At 38.9% G+C, this 21,149-nt stretch overlaps 3 protein-coding genes across 3 annotated transcripts; 2 read left to right on the top strand and 1 right to left on the bottom strand.

The window, feature by feature from the left end:
• Positions 1–833: 833 nt before the first annotated feature.
• LOC120012745 (MICOS complex subunit MIC60) lies at positions 834–8,534 on the bottom strand. The gene is made up of 12 exons (XM_038864210.1): positions 8,380–8,534; positions 8,125–8,188; positions 6,959–7,720; positions 6,106–6,246; positions 5,859–6,011; positions 5,668–5,745; positions 4,975–5,067; positions 4,764–4,883; positions 3,887–3,964; positions 3,586–3,765; positions 1,579–1,680; positions 834–1,493 (listed from the first exon to the last, which is right to left on the bottom strand). Exons 1-12 carry the CDS (start codon positions 8,388–8,390, stop codon positions 1,260–1,262), a joined length of 2,016 nt encoding a protein of 671 aa, XP_038720138.1. The 5' UTR covers positions 8,391–8,534; the 3' UTR covers positions 834–1,259.
• A 122-nt stretch (positions 8,535–8,656) lies between these two features.
• LOC120012746 (18S rRNA aminocarboxypropyltransferase) lies at positions 8,657–14,284 on the top strand. The gene is made up of 10 exons (XM_038864211.1): positions 8,657–8,865; positions 8,983–9,011; positions 9,156–9,202; positions 9,758–9,823; positions 10,498–10,538; positions 11,000–11,136; positions 11,659–11,749; positions 11,927–11,998; positions 12,997–13,109; positions 13,775–14,284. Exons 1-10 carry the CDS (start codon positions 8,786–8,788, stop codon positions 13,981–13,983), a joined length of 885 nt encoding a protein of 294 aa, XP_038720139.1. The 5' UTR covers positions 8,657–8,785; the 3' UTR covers positions 13,984–14,284.
• A 306-nt stretch (positions 14,285–14,590) lies between these two features.
• On the top strand, positions 14,591–19,457 carry LOC120013388 (apoptotic chromatin condensation inducer in the nucleus-like). Its single transcript, XM_038865177.1, is given in 6 exon segments — positions 14,591–15,010; positions 15,856–16,196; positions 16,199–17,164; positions 17,964–18,164; positions 18,248–18,399; positions 18,987–19,457. Coding segments are annotated over 5 exon segments (2,100 nt in total). The 5' UTR covers positions 14,591–15,010; positions 15,856–15,886.
• The last annotated feature ends 1,692 nt before the right edge of the window (positions 19,458–21,149 follow it).

Genomic DNA, 21,149 nt, shown 5'->3' with positions numbered 1-21,149 from the left:
AACCCCGCTTCTTCCCCATGTCTCCATATCCAAGCTTTCTCCCTTTGCCGTCCTTCTCGAAGAAGAAGCAGCTCGTCGTCAATGACACTTAAACCATAGATCTTCGGCAGTTTCAAGGTCTTGTTCTCTTCCCATGGTTCGCATATCTTGGTTTCAAGGGCAACTCATCCTGTGATTTTTTTTTTTCAAACGGGGAATAAATCTAAAAGCAAGGTGAAATATAGAGGCAATATGCTAATTTATAAGTTATGAAATAGAGCTGCAAGTGTTTGGTTCAATAAAATGTAATTTATATGTTTTTTTTTGGTTTAGTTTTAATAAATGACTGAAACAGACATTGTTATATTGTATGTAATAAATTAATAATCAATACAAACAAACAGTGCAAAAAAGTGAAAAACAAATTGAAACTGCTAGCAATAGGGAAAAAAAGAGAGGCTGATATGACAAGTTTATTTTTGAAACGTTGTACACGACAATTTAGGTGCATTTGAGAAATAATTTGAGATCGAACATGTATGTCATATGCTGCTTCAATTGTTAGATATTTGTTTTTTCAAATTCTACAATCGTTTGGTTTGATTCAATTTTTTACTGGTGGCATATATTCTATTTTGAATAATGTGAAAAATTACATACAAAGATGTATCAATGCACCCATCTTTTGGGGGATAGGTTTTGGAATTTGAATGCTCCAGCCGGTACCCTACCAGGACATCCAAAATGGAAAAAGTTCCTCACCCTCCCCCACCTCACCCCCAAAAAAGCCCAAAAATAATAGCGACTACCTTTTTTCTTCTCCTTGTTCAACAAAAAAAGAAAAGGCAGAAAGATCCAGGCAATCATCTTAAAATATGCCAAGTATAAAATGTCACAGCATGCCACTACAGGTATTCAGCGATCCCCCAATGATTATCCAGGTCAGGTAAGGCCGATGGGAAATCAGGACTCCTGCCTTTTCCTATCACAATACTATTTCAAGGAATTGCAACTATGGATTTGCTTATGACAAAAATAACTCGAACTTATTCTCAGGGTTATGAACAACATATAATACCCAACAAAAGTGGCCCGTGATCATCCGTCTCAACTCAAGCTGCTCAAAGGGAAACATGAATTTTACCTTAACTGGTCTATGGGTATCATTCAGAAAAGTCCGACAGGTTTTGCAGTTTCAACCACTAAAGGAGTTCAGTATCATTAAGATATAGATCCGTACCAAGCAATGAGTCCAGTCAAAAAAATTTGATGGTGAAGATTCAAGTAAGGCTGATGCAAGTAGCATAAGATTGGAGCAACGTTAGAGCTTGCTCTGCGATTGCTCTATTCCTTACTCGCCTCACCCAATCACCTACTATTTCCTCGGCTTGGCTGCCTTTGACACCTTCTTCAAGGGCATCAGCTGCTTCAGCCAGTTTTCCCTCAGTTAAGTAACTCTCAACTCTATTGATAACGGATTCAATTCCATCACCAGATTGGTCAACTTCCCTAACCTATACCAAGCAAGATGCAACAAAATTAATATTCCAAGTGTGTGAAATGAATGCATTATAGTTAGATGTCATCATGCTTTTTTACCTTTAACCATGATGCAATATGCGCTAACGAATGTGCCAAGATGCCGCCGCCACCTGGTGGAATTAGGCTGAAGTGCTGTAGCATCCCTTTCAAGTCGTTGAACTACAAGAATGAAAGCCAAAGTGGTGATTTTCAATGTTCTCTTTTAGCACAGAAAGGAATGTCAGTACGTCACAAAAAAAAGTTTTGTTTCATGGAATGTAGATGATTTTGCTGGAACATAGCAGAATTGCAGAAATATAAATATTTGATAAAATAAAGGAAACAAAAAAGAACCACCCAATTAAATCATCACTAGTTATTAGCTACTCTACTTGGTTTTTCAAGAATTGAAGAGGTAGCAAATCACACCCCCATGATATAGCTGGATGAGCCAGAGCCCTAAGGCTTCAGAGTTCATCCGTTCAAGCATTTGCAAAAGTTCAATAAGTTGCCATCCCTTTTTGATCTAAGAGGAAAGAAAACAAAGGAAGCAACACCTTGTGACCTCTAGATTGCATTGAAGCAACTCTATTCCTAGGCCAAGGCTTCCCCTTTGACCTAAAGCTTGGATAATCGATAATAAGAAGCACAAAGCTTTATTTTCCAAGTGATAACTGAGGATCTACTAAATGCAAATTAGGAGAACCAAATGCAAATAGGTAAATACCCTATCTGAAGAGTTGTATATGAAGATGGATCATCAATATGAAATATATTTTCCATAAATCACGCAGAGCACATTTCTGTGGAAGCCATTCAATTTCCTCCTCCACCCGATTTTTCACTTGCATTATTGGCTTCCATAGTACTGGTGGACCACGTCACTCAGAACTAACCACATTTGGGCAACCATTCATATGTCCACCAAAAAGAAATCGCAAGGAAATATTTACAAGCAGAAATAATAAACAATTAGCATTCAAGCACATCCAGAGTCCTGAGATGTGTTTCGTAAACTTGATATTTCATGATTATGCCATTGTAAGAAGACAAAAAATACAGAGCCAAACTAAAAATTAAAAGAAACAAAAAACTCAAAAGAAGAAGATAGAAATTTCATTCCCCTCCATTCTAGTATCCTATTTAGAAAGGTTTGGAAACATTGGCCATGATCATGGGTTGCGGGATACCATCTACTGATACTTTAACCTAGTTTTACTTTTAGAACTAAATAGGAAGACAGAGAAATTTGAGATCCTATTTGTGGACATTATTTAGCAGAAAAAAATACCTGCCAAAAAGGAGAAGATTGACCGCAAAACAGCATTTTATCTAATTTGCCCAATCACTTTTATCCCCTTACTTCACATATTGGTGTGAGTGGCAAAAAGGGAGGCATTCAGGAAAGGTCTCAATGGCGAAACACAAATGAAGAAAGGAAGTATTGTCTGTTGAAATGGCAGTCAGTTACGAAGTGAGGAGAAGATGATGGGTTGGGAACTTGCAGAAGGAAAAAACAAAGGTCTAGTGGGTTGGGCATCTAACCCCTTCATGTCTTCAACAAAACTCTTTTTTGGAAATGGGACAGGAGGCTTGGAAATAAAGCAATTTCTTATGGCTAAATCTTATGTAGCTATGCTACATGTGTTGCACCATACTGATTGGTTGTCAGTGTAAGGTGGAGGAAGCTTTGGAATGGGGGTTTGGATGATAATAAGACAAATGGTAGTCCTAACACCTTATTCAAAGTGGGAAAAAGGTGGAGATTAAGCTGTGCAATTGTGTATTTCGTACTGCTAATGCATTGAAAATTCCATTCCCAATTTTGTCCCCTGGCCTAAAAGGGTGAAAATTCCTGTCCAAGCCAGCTTGAAGAAGCTAGAAGCTGTACCAGTCGGGTTAAGCATTAACTTTGGCAATGGATAGGACGGATAGGACCTTCATCAATTACCACTAGAAACAAATGCAGTTGAAGCAAGTTCAAACAGCAAAAGTTACAGAAGGTTGAGATTAGAACTAATCAAAGTAAAGAACACAATTGTATTGACTACTTTAATCTGACAGAGTTGCTCACTAGTAACTTACCTTACGGTTCAACTGAAGTATCGTATCAGTGCCACATTGCTGCATTTCTTCAGGAAGGGATGACAATACCAAATCTAAAATTGAGTCTCTGTCAACACCCTCTAGATAGGTGTGCAAAGAATTTACTTCCCTCTGAATTGGTAGTCCTTTCGAAAGCGCATCATCCAGAGCAAGTGTTGCCTACAAACCATTTTGTAGCGGGGCCACAAAATAAATTAGATGACATCTCAAAGTTGACTTCAAAATACATATTTATGCACAAATTCAAAACCAGGACACTTATTGAAACACAAACATTTACCAAAGCAAGCTTGTGCACAGAGTGACTCTGACGAGCCTCTTCAGATCGCGCGTAGAATGCCATGCACAAGGCATTTATCTGAGGGGGAAAATTTTTCCAACTATAACAATCCAGGATGTCAAATGTAATAAAAGATAACGACAAAACAGCAAACAAAAACCTAAGCAAATTTGAAATTACTTAGTCGTGAGCATATTATATGGCATATATGAAAACAAATCTTAGAATATGGCTGGTTTAGAGTTAATTTTCCTAAACTAGAAGAATGCTTTTGGGTTTGAAGCGTCCTATTTTGAGGACAAAAGTGTCCTGGAGAGGTATGGGGGCATCATGCAAGCTATCTGTCAAAAACCTAACATTGATATTCTAACTGTCTTTTTTTTTGTGATGAATTTCTAACTGCATCAAAATGTACTCGTTTAAAGTATAAGGCATGAAATGTGGTCATTAACAGAAATCAGAAGAAAGAGTGAAGAAATTCCATTTCTAACATCTTCTACAATAATCCTTTTCCGCTATTACTATAATGTTCCGAGTTCCGACATTATTCAATCTTATTTGTAACTCGTTTGTCTTGGCTGGACTGTGAAAAGGAGAAAAGAAAAAAGAAAAATACTGCACAAGAATGTCTCCTTTCAAGGGCTTAAATACATTAAAGGATGCCAGTTGGTTGTCTACTTTTCTATATGTACCTCAAAATCAACTACCGCATGTCAGTGACCTAAACTTTTAGTTGGACAATTATTCCCTAAATTCTTATCTGGAAAGATATATCAAACGCTTGGATTTGAAACTATATGAAATGTAGGTTCATCTGACTTTAGGATCTCTTTTCCCTTCTTTCAATCCTGAATTATGACTTCAGCAGATATCTTACATTGAGATTTGCTTCCGCCATTCTTTCAATCTGTGCTGCTTTCTCACTTGTAATTGCAGCAGCCAATTCTGCTTTTGCCAACTCCTGAAGTTCCTTCAACTTCAATTCCGCTTCACTTTCCTATAGCAATATGAATGATAAACAACTTCAGTAGGTATAAAATTCTCCTGCAAGAAATAATGTTTTTGACAATGAAGAAGTGCATTAGCACCTTCTGTTCTAGTTCCTTCTTGCGTTGCTCTTCCATCTTCTCTTGAAGTGACTTGATAGCAGCTACTGCTTTCATTTTTTCTCTTTTTAGTTCCTGAAAATGGAAAGAATATTCTTGAGCACATTATAGGCCTTGAACTAGAAATACTTTCTAGTGATTCCCTGTGAATGTTGGGAAGGAAGTAGCACCATGCGAGCATGAGTTCTTATTTAGGGTTTTGTTGCTACTTGCTGACATCTAAACTTTCTATTTAAATTTCTTATTTCCTTTTTGCTTTTCAGACAAGCAATGCCATGGACGAGCTTGTGTCTTAAAATTCAATTGAAGCCCAAACCAGCAACTGTAGTTCTGCGGCCCAAACAAATAGACAACCTGGAACTGACATCTAAACTTCCAATTTTCAAATAGCTTTTTTTTTTCTTTTCGGTTTTCAGAGAAGCAATGTCATGGACGAGCTTGGATTTTAAAATTCAATTGAGGCCAAACCAGCAACTGTAGTTTTGCGGCCCTAGCCAATAGACAACCTGGAACCCTAACTGCAAAATTTTACTAGGTGCATGCCCAGCGCCTAGGCAAGCCTTTGATCATATAATTTTTTAGGAAGATTATAGGAGAAAAAGATGAAGCCTTCTTTCCATTTTATTTCCTGTACACTTATGTTGGCAGAGTTGAGAAGGGCAAAGTATATGTAACCTTTTCCAAAAGTGCTGTCTCTTCCATACGCATAAGTTCCCTTGCTCTGGAATCCCTTAATTCCCTCTCATACTTCTCCTATGAAGAAACAATAGTATTACCCAAATGGTAAAAAAACAATTTTTGGCGAGTCAGAATCGTAGTTCACACAAAGAAAATGTGAAAAGCTACTAATAGAAACTACTGACTACCTTTAAAGCTCGTTTCTCTTCAGCAAAAGCACGTGCATCCATCTCCGCTTGCCTTTCTTCAGCAGCATGAATGGCCTGCAAAAAATCAAGAACCAATTTCCCATCCTTGGATATGTAACCATCATTCATGTCCTTTGTAGCACTAACGAAGGCCTAAAGTTAAAAAAGAGCCAAACTTTAGTAAGTGTGACAGAAGATTTCTATGCAGCATCACAAAATGTAAAAAGAATGTTGATTCAGAGAAAACCTCTCCTTCTTGTGGAAGATGCTTGTATTCACCAGTACCCTGTTCATTCAGAGAAATTGTGGTGCTTTCATCAGCCTTCTCTCTCAAACGATATGCATCTAGGAGAGAACTTGGGGGTTCTATGCTCTCATTTAGTGCATTCTGCAATATAGAGAGAACAAAACAGCTTCATGTCAAAACTATGGCCACTATATTTAACTTGACGCACAAAGAAAAACACTGTTTTTCAGAATTCACTTCTTAGACATGTAAACTTAGATGTCAAAAACAGGAAGCGCAGTCATCATCATCATATTCACAGAAGATTCTAAATTCGTAGCGTAGATTGTACTGTTGTCCCATGATGATGGCTTCCAAACTATAACTGCAAATGTAGACATGAAAAAAAAATCTAATTATAATTGCTGGAACTTCTTTCCCAGTTTCTTAGGCGAACACCTACCATTGAGCCTTTCCATGCATAGATTACAAAAGGTCGTTACGGCTTGCAGAGAGTTCAGAATGCCTCTCACTTTTCAGGAGAAAGGGAGGAGGATAGAACTATGGAATGCAGGGTCACATTTTAGGAGGAACATGATAGAAATTAAGGTTAAAAAGATCCACGTCCTAAAATTTTCGATTATGTTGTGCTAACAAAGAATCACTGGTCCACTACCAGAACATCAAAAGAACATTAATAGCTCTTGTAAGCAAACCAGCATAATGTCATGAAGATATAAATATCGTTGAACTGATATGCTCGCAACCAATACAAACTACAGATCACCATGACCAGCCTAAAAGTCAGCAGTTGCTATTAAGGAGCAAGTAGGATGTTGATCAAGACGATGTGACAAGTGAAAAATAAAGGTACCTCTTGTCTGTCTTCAGCAGTAATCTGCGGTGGTGGCATTGTCTTCGCCTCATCCGTTTCCGAAGCTGCGCTAGCCCCATTATGAAGTGATGGAACTTGAACATCCTCATTTGACCCCAAACTAGTTTTTGATTCTGAGCTTTCCACGTCAATATTTCCTCCATGTGGTACTGAATCTACACCTTGATCATTAGAGACAACATTGCTGTGAGAGTGTTCTGGGAATTCTTTATCCTGATCATGGACTATGCGATCTCCGTTCTTTACATCTGATTTATCTTGCACATGAGTGCTCTCTCCGCCTTTTCTTTCACTTGAAGCTTCAGGATGAGGGAGATCCCCATCAGTTTTGATTTGAGGATCAGTTTCATGATGAGGTAGATCTGTATGAGTTTCAACTTTCAGTTCAGGATGGTCTGTCTCAGGACTTATCCTGTTGAGGTCTTCCCCAGTTAGGGACACTGCTTCAGTTAAATCTTGGGCTTCCTTAGCATTTTCATGATCAACACCCAAATTAGCCGGCTCAAGCTTAATGTGATTCTCTTTATGAAGATATTGGTCTAAGAAGCCAAATTGGTAAGTTGCCAAGGCAGTAGCAATAACTACACCAGCAGCTGCACCAACTATAGGATGTCGAAGGAAAATATTTGGAGAATCCCCCCCATATTCAGGGGGATTGCTAGATGTCCCAGGTCTTGGGGATGCATTTTTCTTGGAGGGAGTTGAAAAGTCTCTCTGAAAAGAGGTAAATGGGGGTATTTGCTGCAATCATTTGCCACCCAAACGGCAAAGGATGTCAATTTTACCAAATCAGCAAGCTAATAAGCATGTATTATAGTATCAGATTATAGAAAGACAGATATTAGAAATATTTTAGGGCCAAGAGATTCTCTATTGCACATCAACAACAAATGAAATCATATAAATAGCATCAACAATTGTAATGAAGAGCTGACAATAGCGCAAGAAGCAGCAGCAGTATTAATGTTATGATAATAGTTGTATAGAAACATAAACGCACAGAGCATACCATGCAATGTAAATTTTGGAGTGGAAAATTGGAGCCTGAATGCGTCTAGAAAGTCCAGTCTTTACGCAATTACCACTCAAATGTATCATATATATATACATATATATATGTATTTTCCAACGAATTCCGGACATACCTGAGATGCAATCTGGCGGGGGATCCTCCCAACGGACCTTCGAGACGATAAATTCAGAATCGATCTACAAAACCACGCAAACCAGCAATTTATGGAACAGCCGCATTGTTGATCAATTAGAACTATGAAATCAGGGCAAAATTCATATTTCTCGTTTCAATAGTAAACAAGCCTCAGAGTGCAAATTATCCAAGAGAAATACCGAAAACGATGAGTTAATTGTTTAATAAATACGAGAAGAAGCAGTTTTCGTACCTTCGCAACATGGAATTTGTGAGGGAAGGAGTTCAGTCAGTGACGATGAAAGTGTTGGATAGAATGACTGAGAGAGGAAGATGTGACCTCGTTATGATGTTGGCGTAGAAAACCTTTATCTTCGGTGTCGAAGAATTGCGTTGCCTGGAACCGCCTTATGAACCTTCTTTGGGTTTATACGTAGCCATGGCCCATGATTTAGGTAGGTTCTTATTTACTTTATTTTTCTTAGTTTTCTTTCTAAAAAGTTTAAAAAAAATAAAACGCATTTATCTTTTTTTCTTATTATTAGGGGGGGAAAAAGCAACTCGGCTGGAAACCTAGGCGAAGACACCACCGTTTCGTTCCTCTCTCTCTCTCGATTTTACGCCTCAGCTCGAATTCGCTTTCCGTGTAACGAATAACGATGGGTCACAGTAAGACGAGACGATTCAAAACCAGCCACTCCAATCGCGGGCAGACCAGTAGATGCGATCAGCTTACACGGTGAGTTCTTCTTCCTCGCCTGTTAAATTCACTCTACTAGTATTTGCTTAGAAATCTTTATCCGATCACTAGCTTCTTAATATACTCTTCTTCTTCATTCTTTTCGGTTTTCTCCAGTGAAGATGAGTCTCTCCCGTCTGGTCAAGGTATGCATTGCTCTACTTTTTTTTTTTTTTTTGAGCTTTATATCCTCTCTTCAATTAAGGCATCAGCTGTTTGTTCAATTTTTGTCTTTGTCTTTCGGTAAATTTCTTGTTGGTAGGCATTTCATGAATTCCTTGATGTTGCAGGAACTGAAGAAGAGCCTACAGCTCCAAAAATTCAGCTCGCAATGTGGGTATGTTTGCTTCTGTTTATGTAATTCTGTCTTCCTTCTTTTCTTCATTTTGTGTCAATAGTTTTGGCAATGGTTTGTGTCCAGGGAAATGGATGGGAGGAAGTGAAATGCAAAAAAGGATTTATGCATTTTAAGACACTTGGGTTCAAGGCCTTAACTGAGTAGTAAAGTGAGACAGCAATTTGAAAAGAAGAAAAAACAAAAAAACCGAGTAGGGATTAGGGAAAATGAGACAGTGTCTAATGTTCCCCCACAAATGGGTAAGCATGAACTGAAAGTGAGGCGGATAAGAAAGTACAGCCAACCAAATACAAAGCAAGAGCCCCAGTCCACATACTTTAGTGGAGCCTGTTGACTGATACCTTCTTCTTCATCCCTCTTTTGTGTATCTTAATCAATTCCTACACTTCCATAAAACCGAATGTGTAGGGCTTATCCCTTGGATTATATTGAGTATGATAATCGATACTATAACAATGAACTAAAATTTCCATTTCCTTTGTAATTTAAAGTTTTGCAGCCGTTGATCAGGTTGATTTGATGTTGTTGATTCAGGATTTTGGACAATGTGATGCAAAAAGGTGCACGGGACGCAAACTTTCAAGATTCGGCATGTTGAAAGAAAGTATCCAATACATGCACACACACACACACACATATTGATTCAGGATGTTGTTAGACATGACTCACGAATGTGCTATCTTGAACTCGTAACATTTTGTGCTTGAGCCATCTAGCATCTGTTCAACTCAGTAAATTTTCACATTAACCTTTGTCAAAATATAGAAAGACAAACATAAGATGTATTAGTCACTATGGCATTGCCTGTGGTGGCTTTTAGTCGGCAGATTTTTAAGTCTTTACGGCTTTAGAGGTCAGTTTAATTACTGCAAAGAGTTTTCTAATGATGCTTTGATTGACTACTGGTTCAACACTTTGCAATTTCGGAGTTCTGATTATTGTAACCATTTAGTGGGGGGCTATTAATTTAGCCATCCTGTGACTGTTTTAGGGTTGCACCCCCTTGGTGCTGCAATAAATAATCTTACAAATAAAACAACAAAGATCAGTTTACAGAAAATATTGGCAGTCGACTTCAATGCTGTGAATGGTTCAAAACAAAATAATGAACAGTCAACAGTTTTCAAAAACAAGATGGTGAACAATGTCAAGTTTAATAGCTTTCAGATGTAAAAGTAACATATGTAGGATGTTCACGAATCATCTCTCCATGTTGTGCTAGATTGAAAATATTAAATGCCATTAGTACTGAATTCTCTGATGATTTCTTGCAGGAATTGCGGGTGAATAATGGTTTTGGCGGCATTGTTTTAAGGTATATGAAATCTTTGCTTCTTTAACATTATATATGTGCCAACTTGTTTTCTTGACAGTCTCTTATTTCATCTTGTGATTACAAAAGTAAAATTTGTAATCCTCAAGCATCTTTATGTTGCGAGGTATGCGATTGGACACTGTGTAGCTTTTTTGCTGTCTTCCATTTCTTCTCAATGATGTGCTTCCTGGATATTGAGCCCTGAAGCCTATTTTTCTCCTTGTATTATCGAAATTTTTTACTTTGAGTGACATGTGATGATCAATCAAATCATGATGATTTCTGGTGTGAGCTAATACAGGGTGGTTGAGCCAGGAAAAGATTAGTCTGTGTTGCTTATACCAATTGCAAGAGCATCTGCAATTCTTCATATGGAAGTGCTTACTGCACTGCACTAATGCATCCATCTGTATTTATGTTTCCATATACTTCTTACCTCTGTTCTGTACCTTTATTGGCAGCCCTGTTGGGAGTCAATGTGTCTCTAAAGAAGATCATAGCTTGATGAAGAGAAAAGGATTAGCTGTAGTGGACTGTTCATGGGCACGCCTGGACGATGTACCATTTGTGAAGCTGCGTTGTGCTGCTCCTCGCTTGTGTATGGACTACGTTTCTTCAAAAGCACTACTCATTGAAAACATTTCATTTTACAAAGGCTCACATGCTGAAATATCAAATATGCTTACATGCATGAATCTCTTTTCTAATGCACAGACTTGGTCTTATGACTCAAGAATTTTAATTAGGCTTCTAATTTTTTCATCTGTGATTGATGATCAAGCGTGACATAGTGAACTTCGATTTGAACCTTGAATATGTCACGCTTAGTAGAGAGGGAGAGGGAGTGGGAGAGAGATGGAAAAAATTGTCTTCTTACTTGATGCAAAATCTCCAATGGCTATGGTAAACTGTAAGTCATTAGTTGATCTTTGCTTATATAGTGGGCAAGGCTTTGTAAAATATCTTATTTTTGATAATAGAGCAGTTAGTTCTAGACAGGTGGCACCCTCTTTATGCTTTCCATAACAAACATTTTACCATCCCAAAAGAAGATGCAAGAGAATTAACTTGCTTAAACCTTGGAGAGGTTCTATGTTTGACTCTTTGTATGGAATTGCAGTGCCATGGCTGGTAGCAGCAAATCCAGTAAAATATGGCCGGCCTTGTGAGCTATCTTGTGTAGAGGCTCTTTCTGCAGCTTTACTGATATGGTACAAATATTTCTTCCTATTGCATCGAACTGTTATTGTACTTTTGGCGACCTTTCCTTTGGTGGTTATTTTTCTAAAACTTGTGGCCTTTGTTGGCTTCAATATTGACAATATTGTCCGGAGATTATTTACAGATCAGTAAGTTATATGATCCATGTTTTTATTATGTGTTGACAGTGGGGAGGAGGAAACTGCAAACATGCTGCTAGGCAAGTTCAAGTGGGGTCATGCTTTTCTGTCCCTTAACGGGTATTCTCTTCTAATCTTCTTCCTAAACCTGAAAAATGAATTTTCAGAAATCTTGTCTGTCTACAATATGTACGTGATGTAAAATGCTGAAACAAGAATAAAGGTTTACATTATAGGGATATAGACATAGATGTCCTGCTTTGACTACCACTTTGGACGCAGTGTCAATTTGCTTCCATCATTTCTAAATCCGAGGCTTTTTTTCTTTTTAATTCGTATATCTTACCTGTATCTCTCTTCAGATTCCAAAGACTGTAGAATGTACATGTCTTTACTGTAGAGGACTGCAGCTTCTACAGCTGAAAGTTCTAAGCATGTGTTCCCTCCGTTAGATTTTCTTATGTCTTGATTCTCTAGAAGGCTCTCCCTTTCAATCTGCTATTTGTTCTGCCCGAGTTCTCTAGTCAGTTGCACATGGGTTGGTATGTGGTGACCCGTCGAGTGGTTGCTGCTAGTTTCCAAGTTCACATGCTGGAAATTGCAACTTAATGCAAGCATGGTTCGAAGACATTTACCGAGATTGTGGAAGTACTGGATTAAATCCTCTTCAATCACTTTATTGCATTTGTGCTCAATTTTATGGAACACACTGAAGCTCAATGCTCATCTTTACTTTCAGATTAGTTGAAGAGTTAAAATGAGTTAACAGGTGTTTGGGTTTAAATCATTGGGTCTTCGTCCTCATGAAGTGCGGGAAATATACTTGTTATCATGTTTGTGGGATGGCTAGGGTAGGATTTTCTATGGTGCAAGCTTATTGGTCGTGCATAACCCTTACTTAGGGAAATGGATAGGTTAGTTTCACTTGGCTTACTAGAGTATAATCCTCAAATAATGTGGAGAGTACTCCTCTTCATCAATGTGAAAGACAAGAATTGTATATTTTAGGTAACGTGTTGATGATTGGATGCCTTGTTTCATGGGGCAATGAAATTTATTGCTTAATTTTATTTGGATTCTACAGTTTTCAAACTGCTTCTAGTTCTAAATGAATGCAGGGATCTTCTAAAGGCATATTCTCAGTGTGAAAGCAGTGCTGATGTCATTTCCTTCCAAAATAATTGGCTTTCTCAACAAAGTCAGGTTCCAAAGGCTCTCGCAGACATTAAAGGTAATTTCTTCTCTCTTTACTCATGCTTGGAAAGTTTACATTGCATGTTGACTTGTATGGTTTTCATTGTTCAAAAAGACATTAATGCTGTGGGTCTTCACTGGTTCAGACTTCAGAGAATTTAGTTTGCTTATGTCAAACAGTCAAAGCATGTTCTGTAAAACAGGCGTGTAGCTTTTCTACTTGAACCTTTGATACAGTCGGTAATTCATACATTTAGTAATGCTAAATGTTGATGATTTGTGTATTGCTTAGTAAAACAGTTCGAAGTGTCATTCGTTCTTGGGCATCCCTTTATCTTTACTTTCGCATTTCAAGCATCTTGATTCTTCTGCTTTTTCCACAAAATGTTTAATTAATCAGGAGCCTCCACAAAAATTGAGTGGGTATCTGGTAGGAAATGATATTATATCTAAAAACAATGGTTTCATTAAGCGATATTGCTTCATGGCCTTTTTCGTTTGGGTTTTGGGCGAGTAACTTGCAACTAATTTGTAATTTAGAGGAGTAATGGCAGTTACTCATAGAAGCCCTTTTATGGTTTAGAGTTCTTGCCCCTCTGATTGTTCGTATTGTTACTACTTATTCCTCTTAAATTTTTTGGTTTATTGCCAAGACATGAATTGCTTACCCGTATAATTGACATCTGCTTTCTGCTGCTGCAGAAGTGGACGCTACAGAGAATCAGGATTCTGATGGTGATTCTGACGATGGTCTTCCACCCCTTGAAAGGAATACAAATCATTTGAACCTGCAAGACAGGGAAGTAGACACCAGTGAGGGTTCTGATGATGATTCTGAAGATGGTCTTCCACCACTCGAAAGGAATATGAATCATTTGAACTTGCATGAAAGTGATGAAGAAAGCGAGTAGACTAGATATATATTCAATTACTTGGCAATACAAGATGAAGGAATCAGCGCCCCGACCAGACCCAAGTTCTTAAGAGATGGCTGGTAGATAACATCTCAATTCCTACTACCTTATGTTTTGGCTCAGAGCATGTATTAGTTAATACACTTTTTTGCTTGCTATTTTCGTGCTTTTGCAGATGAATAGATGATAAGAGGTTTTTGTTGTTTGAATGTAGAAATACTCGCACACGGGCCATTGCATGCTAGGCTCCACCAAAAAGGCAAAATTCATATTTTTTTTTTAATTTCGAACAAAACTAGATCTTTTGGGCATCATTTTGGTGTGAAGTGTTCTATGGATCGACCTACCTGTGTTTCACGAAAATTCAATTTTAAAAATCAATCCTTGCTTAGGCCCGGCATGGCGGACGCTAGGCCTAGGGGCCTTCCCGGGCCGGGCCCCATGTTTATAACTTCCTGGCCTACAAAGTTATAAACATGGGCCGGCCCACCAGAGCAGCTCGCGGACGCAAGAGTGAAGACTGAAGAGCCAAATGACTGAACCGGTTTGAGTCCGGTTCTTTGATATGGCAAGCCGAGCCGATCAATGCACTCCCCCAGTCCCACTCACGTAGTCAAGTGAACAGCCCCTGCGCTTCTCATTCTTCGATATCAACTCCTGCTCAAAAACAATCAAAAACCCTAAATGGCCTTCTCTCCCCTTATCGAAACAACAATGGAGAGAGAAAATCATATAAAATGGGAAAATAGTATTTAATTTTCAATCTTCGTTTTCCATCTTTGCAAAGCCTTTACTTTTCCGTCTACACATGTGTCTTCCATGTTTTCTCTGTTTTATTTTTCTTAGGAGAAGCTGATTTCATTTTCTAGGGAGCCGCCGTAGATTGGCGTCTTTGTTATATTTATTTTTTGATAATATTGTCTTGTGTTTTCTCTAATGGTGACGTTTATGTTGTGGAATTAGGGTTCTGCATATCCACTCTATTTTCCTTACGGAGTTGTGGGCCTTTGTAGCGAAATATTCTGTAAGTTATTAACAGTAAAGTTTCATTTTTATCTGCTGATGTATCACACATGCGAATGCGGCTAGTATTCTGTTGTTTTTTTTATTAAGAATATGGCAAGGAAACTTTTTGGGGACAATGCACAATGTTTGGTGTAGCATATATTTTCAACATTTGTGTAGGGCAGTGATGGTTTTGCTCATGTGAGTATTTATTATATTTTTGTCTAATATGGTCTGTTTAATGACAATCGTTTATTGGGTTGTGGGTGATTTTGATAAATCGGGAGTATTTTATTTTATGTGGGTGAGATTTACTGTTGTGTTTGTTAATGGCTGAAAAATTGTTTCTTGTTCTTATAGCTTTGCTGATTTTTTTTATGGCATGTGACATGAAACTTGAAATGGAATTATAACTTCAATTGCAACCTCCCGTTACTTTCATCTCTCAGATAATAAAAACATACAAGTTCATGTCTTTGCTATATACGACTACCTGGGTTGGCGGTTGGCCTCGCAACATTATTGTTATTGTTTTAAGTTTTAACTAATGGATGGCTATGTCATTCTCCTCTTTCTAGAAGATACATGCATTTGGGTTTAATTTCTTAATTATGTGAGCTTTACATTTGAATCCTGTTCATGCCTTGTTTTTCACTCGCTGGTAAACTTGATATTATGGTCCACGTGGCCACGAAACGATATGCATACTATATTTTTTGGATCTATGAAGTTTATGGAGTTCGCATTCTGTATTTTATGCCGTTTACTTGTTGTTTTTTGCTCAAAAGCCATTGTTCTGTGTTTTCTGAAGTTATATATCTGTGTGGCGTGGCTTACTTAGTATCGGTTGTAATGGTCATTCAGGGTTGGAAGCTGGGTATTATTATTGGAAAACATGTCGTCGCAATACCCGATTCTTTACAATCGTCAAATCGATCAATGGAAGGTCATAGAGTTGAAGGAAGAGCTTAAGAGACGAAAACTAACTACCTGGGGTTTGAAGGACGATTTGATTAAACGTTTGGCTGAAGCACTTTGCATTGAGAGGGAAGATGCTGCAAAGGAAGTTGATGGTGGTTTCCATTTGGATCTCAATCCCGTAGTTGATGTGAAAAATCCAGAATTAGTATCAGTTGTTACTGAAACAGTCAAGGGTCCGGTGGACGATGTTACTGTTCAGGTCAAGGTCAATGATGGTGCTCCAACAGTGGTTCAAGGAATTTTCGAAGAAGGTGCGCAGCAGCTAGTATTGAATTTTCTAGGGTGAAAGAAAAGAAGATTCCTGATCATGCAACTGGGTTGGAAACTAGCAATCTAGTTACTGAAACTGTTGTTACAAAAGTAGCATTGAATGGGCAAGATATGCCAAACTTTGCAACTCATGGGGATAATGGGAATATTAATATTCAGCTGGAGAATGAAGATCCCACACCCCTGAATGAAGATCCAAAATCCCGGCTGGAGAATGAGGATTCAAAGTCTCAGCTGGAGAATGAGGATTCAAAGTCTCAGCTGGAGAATGAGGATCCAAAGCCCCAGCTGGAGAATGAGGATCCAAAGCCTCCTCACGAGGATCCAATGCTTCATTCTTCTGCTGCTCCAAACTACCAGGTATCTGAGGTCAGCCCCCTTTTGAGGTCTCCAGTAAATTCTGATTCTGTTTCTACTGATTCTGTGTCAATTAATGAAAAAATTGAACTAAAGGATAATATAATTGATGATAATGTTAAATTAGAACTAGATGTTGTTAAGCCTGAGATGGAGGGACCATCATCCAGCAATCTTGTTGCAGTTAGTGGCGAATCACATCCAATGGATGTGGAAGAGTCACATGAGAAGCAGGCATCTGTCGAACAGAAAGATGACAGCAATGCTGCAAATGAAGACAGCATCAGAAAAAATGATAGTGCACATGTAGGGTAATTGGAAAAGTTAAATTTGGACAGAAGCTCTGGTGATGACTCTATGGAGGATGATGCACTAGAAACTAAGCAAATTGATTCGAAGTGTAATGATGATGAGTTGGGGGACAAGAGTGCGAAAAATGAATTGCCGGTTAAGGAAGAAAGTATTGTTGATGTTGTTGGAGATGACTTATCTGCAGCCAAAAATGATATCCTTGCTGAGAGTAGGATTCATCCTGCCATGCCTGCTGAGAAAAGGAAACTTGATGGTGAGCTTTGTTTTTTCTCCTATACGTTGCCTAGTTCTAGCTGTTATTCTCTGTATGGTTTTGAATTTTTCTCTGCATGGATGGTGTATAACTTTTATGGATTCCTACTTACATTTCTTTGCTTGGGTCATTTTGCCTATGAGACTGTTGTCCTACAATGTCAGAAGTTATCATTCATGTATTTACATCCCAATCTGTAGGACATCTCATTGTATGAGCATGATGTAGCTTTGTTTATGTAGGACAACAACTTGCAAGAAGAAAGTTTATTTAATCCGGGATTGTTTGAAATGTAGAAAGAAGTTCTTATATCCAAGTATAGTGACTGTTGAGTAGTTCAAAAGCCTCCAAGTCCAAGGAGGAATTTTGATGATAATGATGGACAATGAAAGCGGGAAAGACATTGTTAAAAATTTTGTGCTCATCTAATGATCACTGCACCAATGCATTAATCGAAAGTGAAAGCATAGTCACTGGGAATCTGTTTTTGGATTGAAGCCGATCACTTGGAACAAATCAGCATCAACTTGCTTCTGCCATTTTTTTTTTCCCTTGAAAGTTGTCCTTTGATGCTGTTGTTCGATAATGTGTTTCCTCTTCTTCTGTGTAGAATAACTTGTGTAGGGTTGATCAATACATCCTGTGTGCTAATTGCTAAACAGGAATAAATTTGCTGTGGTTTTTGCTGTATTTTCTTGTACTTAACTTGTGGGTACAGTTGGGTGTTTGATTCTGTATTTTTTACAACATAGAACCCGATTAGCTTTTGGCTATTTATCTTAGAAGCTTATGTTTGCAGACCAAGAAGCAGGTGGGAACGCAGAACCTCTGAAGAGGCAACACAGATGGAAATCTGAGAGCCTTAAAGTTCCTGAAATTCAAGGGTCCAATCCAACGCTCACCACCACACCTAAAGACGCATTTCAATCTCCTGGTCTTAAGCGCAATTTCTCTAGATCCGACTCTTCTGTTAGCGAGGATGCTCCAAAGGAACGTGTTGGTAAGCTTCTTTTCTTAAAAAAAAGTTTTCCTTTCTCTTTTAGTTAGATATTTATGGAGTGTTCATTTTATATTGTTTAGCAGTTCCACCATCACCAAAACCTCCTACAAATTCTCTTAGGATTGATCGTTTTCTGCGACCTTTTACCCTCAAAGCTGTCCAAGAGCTACTGGGTAAAACTGGGCAAGTTACAGATTTCTGGATGGACCACATTAAGACCCATTGTTATGTTACTGTAAGCACCTTCCCTTTGTCTTTCACTCACTATCAGTGCACACATGTTCACTTGCAACCATGTAGTCCCCAATGTGTGCACTTGAGCGTTGCTAAGTGATGTAAACATCGTTCGTGAATCCCACATCGGTGGATTCAGGTTCCAAGTTGTAGTATATAAGTGGGCCAAACCTAACATTGGATAACCGGTTTTCTAGTGGCTAGTTAGGGTCGCTTGTTGCTGGGCTTGGGCCTGGATTTACATCAGAGCAGGTTTCGAAAACACGTGTCAGCCGGGGCCCGGAGGGGTAGCAGCGGCGTGTCGTAGAGGGTGTGAATGATGTAAACATCGTTCGTGAATCCCACATCGGTGGATTCAGGTTCCAAGTTGTAGTATATAAGTGGGCCAAACCTAACATTGGATAACCGGTTTTCTAGTGGCTAGTTAGGGTCGCTTGTTGCTGGGCTTGGGCCTGGATTTACATCACTAAGCCACGTGGGAGGGTACATAGTTTTGTTTTTGATCTTCAACACTGTGTGCTTTATTGATGCTTGGACTGGTTGGAAGGAACTTGTCAGTTCACTTGGGAAATCTCTTATTTGATGCAGTATTCTTCAGTGGAAGAAGCTGTGGAGACACGGAATGCTGTTTATAACCTAAAATGGCCTTATAATGGTGGACGCCTTCTAGTGGCTGAGTTTGTTGACCCTCAAGAAGTGAAAATTCGAGTGGAGGCTCCTCAAGGTCCTCCACATGCCCCAGCTGTATCTGTCAATATTGCTTCTCCTCCAGCTGCAATTACGCCACAGCCATCACCGTCCTCCCATCAACGGGTTTCTAGGAAGCAGCTTCCTTCTCCCCCACCTATCCTCCCGCCTCCTCCACCACTCTCTAACCCGCTTCCAGTTAGAGAGCGTCTCACTGTTCCTCAACTGTCAGAGAAGGTCGATCCACCGATTGTAACTTTGGATGATCTCTTTAGGAAAACAAAAGCAACTCCATGGATTTACTATCTACCACTGTCAGAAGAACAAGTTGCCCTAAAAATTGCAGCACGCAGCAGAGCCACCGAACGGTAGGGATTGTGTGGCTACTCGTAGGGTTTTCTTATGGGCTGGTCAGTACATTTAATGCTGGTATGATAGTGTCACATAATCATGTCTTTGCAGGTCTGCAGGTATTGCTTTTATGAAGGAATTTTCAAGTGAATTTGGGTCATTTAGTTCAAGGATGGATTTGGGTTTTTGTAAGACAGCTCGGTTCCGAGCCTTCAGTGATAGACTCTTGGTAAAGACTAGTACCCGGAAATGGATCGATTGCCCTTTGTCACATATTTGGCTTTTTTTGCTTAACGAGATTTCGGGGTTCCATAAACTTGATATGCCTGGTAACCTTCTTGAAAAAAATATTCTCGCATGCACATATGGCTCAAGATGGAACTTCAATTGGATAGCTTCTTGTTATATGCAAAGGTGCTGAAATCTTTAGGTAATGGAGTATGTACAGATAGAGATAATGCCCTTTCATGGATGGTTGGGTTTCTTCTCTTTTCCTCAAACCAGTTGATGGTATTATACATGCACATTTGTAATCCAGATCACTTTGAAGTAACTTTGATTCATGTTATACAAGCTGGACATGCTACGGCAGCAATCGCTACCTGTTTAATCTGTCTAGTTGTAATTTACGTGAATTCCTACAAGAAAGGAAGTGGCTTTGCTTTATCCCTTCTGAATTAAGCTTTGAATTGGTTTCTCTAAAATTACCTTAGGCTTCATTGGGCTAACTGACTAAGCATGGTTGGCTTCTACTATTTTTCGTTTAGTTTTTCGTTTATATCTATCGGTCATTTCTTGAATCTGTTTATCGAAGTAGGGCCTTGGACTGATATTGGTCATTCCTTTTCTCCCAGACGCCACGTGCGGTGAGGAGGAACAACAGTTGGTTTGATTTTTTTTCCCATATAAGGGACTAGACATTTTTGACCCATGACTGGGATGAGTTCTGTAAGACAACTTTTACTATTGCATAGAAGATACAACACTAAGCTAAGTCTGCATAGAAAGTAAGAACAGAGAAAAATGTGCTTTTGCAGGAAGAACCCTAGCTAGTTTCTTCCTGAAGGACTGGCGATGGAGGCCAATGACCCGCTGGTGGCAACAGTCAATGGCAGCAAAGGCTTTGTCCAGGGCATGATCTATGCCTCCCTGTGATCAACTCTACTTCTTGGCCACAGGATTCCATTTTTGGTGGAGGATTAATACTGTGTCTGTTGTATTACAAATGGGGGGTTTTTTTTTTTATAAATTTGAATATAAGGGTTGGCCATGGTGAGCTAGACTGAAGAAAATTGTGGCAATCCCCACACGGAATAATTTCATAGACATGTGAAAGTTGTTGCCACAAGACTATCCCATTGAGGCCGAACCTAAATGGGTGCTCCAGATGGAGCTGTTCATACACTGACAAGGGATGTACGGATTATTTCTCGAGAAGAGTTGAGCCATGGCGGTCCCGTCTCACCAGTTAGTTGTTGCACTGTTTGTTTTCGTATCAACAAACCCAAGAGGTGGTCTCGACATGCAACCATCTCTTCTTTCGAGCACGGAATGTAAGATGTCTCCTAGCTTGGCTTCTAGCAAAGCAAAAGTGTTTGCAATTCATTCATCGAGAAATTTTTATTGGATGCTTCAGGAAATAATACACGCATTCTCTTTACAATGTTTCGACTTTCTTTTGAATGGGAGAAATATTATTTGACCGGACAAATT

Source organism: Tripterygium wilfordii, chromosome 13, assembly GCF_013401445.1.
Source record: "Tripterygium wilfordii isolate XIE 37 chromosome 13, ASM1340144v1, whole genome shotgun sequence".
In the NCBI taxonomy this organism is placed as follows: Eukaryota; Viridiplantae; Streptophyta; class Magnoliopsida; order Celastrales; family Celastraceae; genus Tripterygium; species Tripterygium wilfordii.
Note: the sequence above shows the minus strand (reverse complement) of the source record. Positions and strands in the feature narration are given on the sequence as shown.

Excerpts from the sequence above, each read along its gene's own strand:
- LOC120012745 (XM_038864210.1), bottom strand. Across the intron at positions 6,012-6,105 it reads ATCTTCCACAAGAAGGAGAG|GCCTTCGTTAGTGCTACAAA; the intron begins GTTTTCTCTGAA and ends TTTTAACTTTAG. Across the intron at positions 5,746-5,858 it reads AAGAGAAACGAGCTTTAAAG|GAGAAGTATGAGAGGGAATT; the intron begins GTAGTCAGTAGT and ends GTTTCTTCATAG.
- LOC120012746 (XM_038864211.1), top strand. The coding sequence starts at position 8,786 with ATGGGTCACAGTAAGACGAGACGATTCAAAACCAGCCACTCCAATCGC. Across the intron at positions 9,012-9,155 it reads GTCTCTCCCGTCTGGTCAAG|GAACTGAAGAAGAGCCTACA; the intron begins GTATGCATTGCT and ends TTGATGTTGCAG. Across the intron at positions 10,539-10,999 it reads TTTGGCGGCATTGTTTTAAG|CCCTGTTGGGAGTCAATGTG; the intron begins GTATATGAAATC and ends CTTTATTGGCAG.